Below are 9714 nucleotides of genomic sequence, written 5' to 3' on the forward strand. Positions count from 1 at the left end.
TTTTTAGTAGAGCCGCAGTTTTACTATCTTGGCCAGACTGGTCTTGAACTCCTGACCTCATGATCCACCCACCTTGGCCTCCCAAAGTGCTGGGATTACAGTTGTGAGCCACCGCACCCAGCTAGGATAGCTTTAATGATTTTTTTTTTTCTGTTGCTTTTGTCTTTCTAATTAATAGTAGATAAAGAATAGAAATTGTTAGATATATTTCTTCTGCATTAGTATTGGGGAGGTGGTGGATGGGAGTTGGGAGATAGGGAATTTCAAAGATAAAACCTCTTCATTTTTGTTTATATTTGTAGTGTGGCTCAAATACACAGTTGCTTCATGTGTTTCAAGAAGACTTCATTATAGGATATAAACCACATAAAGAAGATATGGAGAAAAAGGAAACAGAAATATTTTTTCAGCCATCACAAGGTACTTTAAAAAAATAGTCTGCATTTGTTTGTCTTCATCCTAAAAAAGTGATTTTCTAAGCTTTACTGAATATGGATCTTCAAAAGTTATCACTTTCATAATTTTTGACAGATAAACTAGTTCTGTCAAAATTGCTTGTAGATGAAGAGGGCATGTGGGTGAAAATTACATTTTGCAAGACAGTTCACCAATGACATAGACTTTTGCCAAGAAAAGGTATTTATGAACCTTAATTTGTTTGAAAAAGTAAGTTTAATTATTCAACCCTATAATTAAATTATTTTGATTGGTAATTAAGTTCCATTTGGTGTCTTAAGGAAACCAGTTAATTTTAGTATATGTTTAAAAAAGTACCCAGTAAATTGCTTCAGGCCAATGATGAATATAAGATACAAGGTATCATGTTGTGTGGGACACTAGAAACCTCATGGAAATACTCAATGCAAGGTACCATCTCACAGTTTTCCCCTTTGAAGTGTGGTATTTTTTCCTTTTTGTGAAAGTAGTTTAACCCTTTCAAAAACAAGCAATATGATGTTTAGTTGAAACTTTATAACTTAGTTTAAAATGTGCCCTTCAGAAGTTAAACTTTTATTTAAGGTTTTTAAATTGGCAAATAAAATTGTGTGTATATATATATATAATTTCATAATTATAAAACCATCATGTTCTATTTGAGTGAAAAGACGTCTTTAAGAATTGTCTGTTGTGAATATTTGGTTTACAAAGGATTTTCAGATAATCTCATTTGGTTACAAATTGTGAATTATCTGGGTGGATACATTTAATTTTCTCAGTGTAATTTTCATCACAAAATTATGCATAGACATCTAAGAAAACTGTTTCTATGGAATTTGTGCAGATAATTTCCTTTGCTTTAGTGGAAAATCAGAGTGAGGTCCTGTATTCTAAGACGCTTAGCTCAAACATCTTTTCACGCCTGAGATTAGTAACTTGTTTTTCTTTCATATATCTTTTTTCATACAGAAAACTTTTCTTATTTATGTTATTTAATTATGTTCAGTTTTATTCACTATCATTATAACAGCAGTACTGCTTTACAGATTTAAAATGTACTTTTCTGTAGTATCTTACCTTTGTCTGGGTTAATCTTTTTAATATGGTTTCCAACAAATGTAGCTGCCATTTATCATGTTGTTTCTTTTTTTTTTTTTTGGTGGACCAAAAGTTTTTTAATGGGCATTTGAAAAACATTAAAAATAAAATAATCTAATAACAAGGGTGATTATGTACTTAATATACTCTTTTAACTCTACTTTTTAAACTCAGTGGTAATTTACTTTTACAGTCTCATAAGGAAGGTCTGTCTAAGCAACATATAAACACAGAAAATAAAAGGAAAACATAATAAACTTGGCTATACAAATTTTTTTTTTTTTTTTTTTTAAACAGTCTTGCTTTGTCACCCAGGCTAGAGTGCAGTGGTGCGATCTCAGTTCACTGCAACTTCCACCTCCCAGGTTCAGGCAGTTCTCATGCCTCAGCTTCCCAGGTAGCTGAGACTACAGTCATGAGCCACCCGCCCCTACCCCACTCCTACCCCCAGCTAATTTTTCTATTTTTAGTACAGACAGCGTTTCACCATGTTGGCCAGAATCTCATGTTGAAACGTAATCCCCCTTGTTGGAGGTGGGCCTGGTGGGAGGTAGTGGATCCTGGGGGTAGATCCCTCATGAATGGCTTGGTGCTGTCCTCGTTGTAATGAGTGAGTTCTCTGGAAAGCTGGTTGTTTAGAAGGGTGTGGCCCCTCCTTTCTCTCTCACTCCTGCTCTGGCCATATAATGAGCCTACTCCCTGTTAACCTTCCACCATGAGTAAAAGCTTTGGGGCCTCCCTAGAAGCCGATGTGGCACCACACTTCTTGTACAGCCTGCAGAACCATGAGCCAATTACACTTCTTTTCTTCATAAATTACCCAGTCTCGGGTATTCCTTCAAAGCAACACAAAATAGGCCTAACATACTTTTCTGTATGGCTTCAATTTCACCATGTGCATACATGAAAAATAACTAAAATATAAAAACATAAATGAAATTAGTACTCTAAGGAGAAGATCAATATCAGGGATGGAAGGGTGATTCCAATAAAAGACACATAATATTTATCCGATATATAATAGTAACAGAGGTCTGAGGTCTGTTTCAGCAGTAACTAGTTGAAAAAGTCTGGTCCAGAAAGCCAAAGTCTTGCATCTTGTGGTATCTTGTACCTCTAAATAGATGGATGGCCTGGAATGCAATAGTTAATATTTCGGAAAGAAATGTAAACTGTAACATACATCTTATACATAGTATTGGAACTCCATGTAAAAACTGGAATTGTGCTCTTTTTCTTCATTTTCAGATGCTAATTTTATAAATATGTTTTCTTTTCGATTCCTTTTAAGAGATAAAACAATTTAGAGGGAATAATAAAAAGTAATATTGAAATTATGTAAGAAAACTTAATTCAGTTATTTAGAAAAAGTTCAAGCTTTATCAATAATTTAAGAAATTAAATTTTCTTTAGCTGATGTATTATAATTCCTGACAAGCATTTTTTAGTAACATGTTCCAATATGGATAATTTGGGCTTATGTTTCAGTCTGAATTGGGAGTGCATGGTTTATAAGTTTTGTGGTATATACCACAGCTTTAAAAAATCTATAAATTAAAAATAAGGAAATAGAAAGCTTGTCATTGCTATTATGTATTTGAGAGCAACTTTTAGAAAAAGGAGTTAACACCCCAGCAAACCATATATTCCTTTTTTTTAAAAAAAATATATTTTACTGCACTTTAGGTTCTGAGGTACATGTGCAAAACATGCAGGATTGTTGCATAGGTACATACATGGCAATGTGGCTTGTTGCCTCCATCCCTCTGTCACCTGTATATGGCATTTCTTTCCATGTTATCTCGCCCACTGTCCCTCCCCTATTCCCCCACAACAGACCCCAGTGTGTGATGCTCCCCTCCCTGTGTCCATGTGTTCTCATTGTTCAATACCCACCTGTGAGTGAGAAAATGTGGTGTTTGTTTTTCTGTTCTTGTGTCAGTTTGCTGAGAATGATGGTTTCTAGATTCATCCATGTCCCTACAGAGGAGACACAAACTCATCGTTTTTTATGGCTGCATAGTATTCCATGGTGTATATGTGGCACATTTTCCTTGTCCAGTCTATCATCAATGGGTGTGTGGGTTGGTTCCAGGTCTTTGCTATTGCACACAGTGCCATAGTGAACATACGTGTGCATGTGTCTTTATAATAGAATGATTTATAATCGTTTGGATATATATCCAGTAATGGGATTGCTGGGTCAAATGGAATTTCTATTTCTAGGTTCTTGAGGAATCGCCATACTGTCTTCCACAACAGATCAACTAATTTACACTCCCACCAACAGTGTAAAAGCATTCCTATTTCTCCACGTCCTCTCCAGCACCTGTTGTCTCCAGATTTTTTAATGATCGCCATTCTAACTGGCATGAGATGGTATCTCAATATGGTTTTGATTTGCATTTCTCTAATGACCAGTGATGATGAGCATTTTATCACTTTCGTTGGCCTCATAAATGTCTTCTTTTGAAAAGTGTCTGTTTGTGTCCTTCACCCATTTTTGAATGGGTTTGTTTTTTTCTTGTAAATCTGTTTTAGTTCTTTGTAGATTCTGGATATTAGCCTTTTGTCAGATGGGTAGATTGCAAAAATTTTTTCCCATTCTGTTGGTTGCTGGTTCACTCTAATGATTGTTTCTTTTGCTGTACAGAAGCTGTGGAGTTAAATTAGATCCCATTTGTCTATTTTGGCTTTTGTTGCAATGCTTTTTGTGTTTTAGTCATGAAGTCCTTGTCTATGCCTATGTCCTGGTTGGTTTTGCCTACGTTTTCTTCTAGGGTTTTTATGGTGTTAGGCCTTATGTTTAAGTCTTTAATCCATCTGGAGTTAATTTTAGCGTAAGGTGTCAGGAAGGTGTCCAGTTTCTGCTTTCTTCGCATGTCTAAACAGTTTTCCCAACACCATTTATTAAACAGGGAATCCTTTTCCCATTGCCTGTTTTTGTCAGGTTTGTCAAAGGTCATATGGTCTATAGATGTGTGGCTTTGCCTATGAGGCTTCTGTTCTGTTCCATTGGTCTGTTATCTGTTTTGATACCAGTACCATGCTGTTGTGATTACTGTAGCCTTGTAGTATACTTTGAAGTCAGGTAGCGTGATGCCTCCAGCTTTGTTCTTTTTGCTTAGAATTGTCTTGGCTATGCAGGCTCTTTTTTGGTTCCATATGAAGTTTAAGGTGGTTTTTTCCAGTTCTGTGAAGAGGGTCATAGGTAGCTTGATGGGGATAGCGTTGAATCTATAAATTATTTTGGGCAGTATGGCCATTTCCCCAATATTGAGTTTTCCTAACTATAAGCAGGGAATGTTTTTCCATCTGTTTGTGTCCTCTCATATTTCCTTGAGCAGTGGTTTGTAGTTCTCCTTGAAGAGGCCCTTTAAGTCCTTTGTTAGTTGTACTCCTACGCATTTTGCTGTCTTTGTAGCAATTATGAATGGCAGTTTGTACTTGATTTGGCTCTGTTTAAGTCTATTATTGATGTATAGGAATGCTTGTGACTTCTGCACATTGATTTTGTATCCTGAGACTTTGCTGAAGTTTGCTTATCAGTTTAAGGAGATTTTAGGCAGAGACTATGGGGTCTTCTAAATATACAATCATGTTATCTGCAAATAGGGAATTTGACTTCCTCCTTTCCTAATTGAATACACTTTATTTCTTTTTCTTGCCTGATTGCTCTGGCTAGAATTTCCAATATTGCATTGAATAGGAGTGGTGAGAGAGGGCGTCCTTGTCTAGTGCCAGATTTCAAAGGGAATGCTTCCAGTTTTTGCCCATTCAGTATGATATTGGCTGTGGGTTTGTCGTAAATAGCTTTTATTATTTCGAGATACGTTCCATGGTTACATAGTTTATTGAGAGTTTTTAGCATAAAGGGCTGTTGAATTTTGTCAAAGGCCTTCTCTGCATCTATTGAGATAATCATGTGGTTTTTGTCTTTGGTTCTGTTTTTGTGGTAGATTACATTTATAGACTTGCATATGTTGAACCAGCCGTGATTCCCCAGGATGACAACTACTTGATTGTGATAGATAAGCTTTTTGATGTACTGTTGGATTCGATTTGCCAGTATTTTATTGAAGATTTTTGTATCTATGTTTATCATGGATATTGGCCTGGAGTTTCCTTTTTTTGTTGAGTCTCTGTCAGGTTTTGGTATCAGGATGATGTTGGTCTCATAAAATGATTTGGGAAGGATTCCCTCTTTTTGGATTGTTTGGAATAGTTTCAGAAGGAGTGGTACCAGCTCCTCTTTGTATGCCTGGTAGAATTCGGCTGTGAACCCATCTGGACCTGGGCATTTTTTGGTTAGTAGGCTATTAATTGCTGACTCAACTTCAGCCCTTGTTATTGTTCTATTCAGGGTTTTGACTTCTTCATGGTTTAGGTGTGGGAGGGTGCAAATGTCCAGGAATTTATCCATTTCTTCCAGGTTTACTGGTTTGTGTGCATAGAGTTGTTTGTAGTAAGCTCTAATGGTAGTTTGTATTTCTGTGGAATCGGTGGTGGTATGCCCTTTATCGTTTTTTATTGCATCTATTTGGTTCTTCTCTCTTTTCTTTTTTATTAATCTGGCCATCAGTCTGTCTATTTTGTTGATCTTTTCAAAAAACCAGCTCCTGGATTTATTGATTTTTTTTTTGAAGGGTTTTTGTGTCTCTATCTCCTTCAGTTCTGCTCTTATCTTGGTTATTTCTTGTCTTCTGCTAGCTTTTGTATTTTTTGATCTTGCTCTCTAGTTCTTTCGATTTTGTTGATAGGGTGTTGATTTTAGATCTTTCCTCACTTCTCATGTGGGCATTTATTGCTGTAAGTTTCCTCTAGACACTTCTTTAAATGTGTTCCAGAGATTCTGGTACATTGTGTCTGCATTCTCTGGTACATTGTGTCTGCGTTCTCGTTGATTTCGAAGAACATCTTTATTTCTGCCTTCATTTCATTGTTTATCCAGTCAATATTCCAGAGCCAGTTGTTCAGTTTCCATGAAGTTGTGTGGTTCTGAGTTAGTTTCTCAATCCTGAGTTCTAATTTGATTGCCCTGTGGTCTGAGAGACTGTTTGTTATAATTTCTGTTCTTTTGCATTTGCTGAGGAGTGATTTACTTCCAATTATGTGGTCAACTTTAGTGTAGGTGTGATGTGGTGCTGAGAAGAATATATATTCTGTGGATTTGAGGAGGAGAGTTCTGTATATGTCTATTAGGTTTTCTTGATCCAGATCTGAGTTCAAATCCTGGATATCCTTGTTGTTTTTCTGTCTTGTTTATCTGTCTAATATTGACAATGGAGTGTTAAAGTCTCCCACTATTATTGTGTGGGAGTCTGCGTCTCTTTGTAGGTCATTAAGACTTGCTTTATGTATCTGGGTGCTCCTGTTTTAGGTGCGTATATATTTAGGACTGTTAGCTCTTCTTGTTGCCTTGATCCTTTTACCATTATGTAATGCCCTTCTTTGTCTCTTTTGTTCTTTGTTGGTTTAAAGTCTATTTTATCAGAGACTAGGATTACAACTCCTGCTTTTTTTTGTTCTCTACTCACTTGGTAGATCTTCCTCCATCCCTTTATTTTGAGCCTGTGTGTGTCCTTGCATGTGAGATGGGTTTCCTAGCTACAGCACACTGATGGATTTTGACCTTTTATCCAATTTGCCAGTCTGTGTCTTTTGACTGGGACTTTTAGCCCATTTACATTTAAGGCTAATATTGTTATGTGTGAATTTGATCCTGCCATTTTGATGCTAGCTGGTTGTTTTGCCCATTAGTTGACGCAGTTTCTTCATTGTGTCAATGCTTTTTGCCATTTGGTATGTTTTTGGAGTGGCTGGTACTGGTTGTTCCTTTCCATATTTAGTGTTTCTTTCAGGAGGTCTTGTAAGGCAGGCCTGGTGGTCACATAATCTGTCAGCACTTGCCTGTTCATAAAGGATTTTATTTCTCCTTTGCTTATGAAGCTTAGTTTGGCTGGATATGAAATCCTAGGTTGAAAGTTCTTTTCTTTAAGGATGTTGAATATTGGCCCCCACTCTCTTCTGGCTTATAGGGTTCCTGCCAAGAGATCTGCTGTGAGTCTGATGGGCTTCCCTTTGTGGGTAACCTGACCTTTCTGTCTGGCTGCCCTTAGCATCTTTTCCTTCATTTCAACCCTGGTGAATCTGATGATTATGTGCCATGGGGTTTCTCTTCTTGAGGAATATCTTTGTGGTGTTCTCTGTATTTCCTATACTTGAATATTGGCCTGTCTTGCTAGGTTGGAGAAGTTCTCCTGAATAATACCCTGAAGAGTGTTTTCCAGCTTGGATTCATTCTCTCTGTCACATTCAGGTACACCTATCAAACGTAGATTAGGTCTTTTCACATAATCTCATATTTCCTGTAGGCTTTGTTCATTTCTTGTCACTCTTTTTTCTCTAATCTTGTCTTCTCATTTTACTTCATTGAGTTGATCTTCAATCTCTGATATCCTTTCTTCTGCTTTCTTGATTCGGCTATTGAAACTTGTATATGCTTCTCGAAGTTCTCATGTTGTGTTTTTCAGCCCCATTAAGTCATTTATATATTTCTGTAAGCTGTTTATTCTTATTAGCACTACGTCAAACCTTTTTTCAAGGTTCTCAGTTTCTTTGCATTGGGTTATAACATGTTCTTTTAGCTCATAGAAGTTTGTTATTACCCACCTTCTGAAGCCTGTTTCTGTCAGTTCATCAGACTCATTCTCCATCCAGCTTTGTTCCTTTGCTTGTGATGAGTTGTGATCCCTTGGAGGAGGAGAGGCGTTCTGATTTTGAGTATTTTCATCCTTTTTGCGCTGATTTCTTCCCATCTTTGTGGACTTAACTACCTGTGGTCATCTTTGTAGTTGATGACTTTTGGATGGGATCTCTGAGTGGACATCCTTTTTGTTGATGATGAAGTTATTTCTTTCTGTTTCTTAGTTTTCCTTCTAACATTCAGGCCCCTCTGCTGCAGGACTGGTGGAGGTCCACTCCAGACCCTGCTTGCCTGGGGATCACCTCCAGTGGCTGCAGAACAGTAAGGGTTGCTACCAGTTTCTTCTTCTGTTATCTTCATCCCAGAAGGATACCCACCATTTGTTAGCCTGAGCTCTCCTTTATGAGATGACTCTTTGGATATGTGGGGGTCAGAGAACTGCTTGGGAGATAGCCTGTCCATTATAGGAGCTCAAGTGCTCCATTGTTCTGTTCAGAGCTGCTGGGCACATACGTTTAAGTCTGCTACAGGGAAACTCATAACAGGTTTTTTTCCCAGGTGCTCTGTCTTGGGAAGGTGGGGCCATATTTATAAGTTCCTGACATGCTGCTGCCTTTTTTCAGAGCTGCCCTGTCCAGCAAGGAGGTAGCCTAGTCACAGTCTGCCAGCAGAGGTATTGCTGAGCTGCCATGGGCTCTTGTCAACTGCTGTGTGAACTTTCTTGTGGTTTTGTTTATAGAGGTGTAGTTAGAACTGCCTTGGTAATTGCAGTCTGCCTCAGTATTGGCAGACTGCCTCGGTAATGGCTGACTGCCTTGGTAGTGGTAGACTGTCTCGGTAATGGTGGATGCCCTTCCCCCAACAGAGCTAGACCATCCCAGGTCCAGCTGCGCTTACTGCAAAACTCTAAATCCAGAGCATTTCAGATTGCTGGTTTTTGTGGGGGTGCAACTCGCCAAGCCAGATCACCTCGCTCCCTGTTTCAGCCCCCTTTTTTTCAGTTGAATGGGCGGCTCTGTCTCCCAGGCATTCCAGGTGCCAGTTGAAACGGCTGCCCAGATTTGTGTGTTTGTGCAGAGACCCGCTGTGCCGGCTGTAATAGCCATGCTGTAGTCTGGTGGAGGTTTTCAGCTTGGGAATCTCCTGGTTTGTGGGCAGCAATAACGTGTTTGGAAATGCAGTGTTCACTCACCCTCTGCCTTGTTCTCACTGGGAACTGCACTCCAGAGCTGTTCCTATTCAGCCATCTTGGATCCACCCCGTATCATGTTATTTCTAACAGGAAAGATATGCCAACTTGCCAGAATTCAATGCTTATATAAAGTTGGTAGTTTTCTTTATAGTATTTTAATTGACTTGCATTAAAATTTTTCTTTATTTCTCACTTTTGATATTTGTTATACCACTGCCAAGTCAGACCAAAAGATTTCCTCAATGCTTTCTTAGTTTTCTTTACTTTTTATATGAAGTTT

The 9714-nt window shown here is 38.1% G+C and overlaps 1 protein-coding gene across 4 annotated transcripts in view; it reads left to right on the forward strand.

Annotated features, from left to right (window-relative positions):
- The window catches only part of DMXL2 (Dmx like 2), a 180225-nt gene that overhangs the window by 99168 nt on the left and 71343 nt on the right, over window positions 1-9714 (forward strand). For all 4 annotated transcript variants that reach the window (XM_017504635.2, XM_017504636.2, XM_017504637.2 and 1 more), the window contains exon 15: window positions 303-420. In XM_017504635.2, the coding sequence (XP_017360124.1) occupies window positions 303-420 (118 nt within the window). The remainder of the gene's footprint in view (window positions 1-302; window positions 421-9714) is intronic.

Source organism: Cebus imitator, unplaced genomic scaffold (genome assembly GCF_001604975.1).
Source record: "Cebus imitator isolate Cc_AM_T3 unplaced genomic scaffold, Cebus_imitator-1.0 Scaffold325, whole genome shotgun sequence".
Taxonomy (NCBI): domain Eukaryota; kingdom Metazoa; phylum Chordata; class Mammalia; order Primates; family Cebidae; genus Cebus; species Cebus imitator.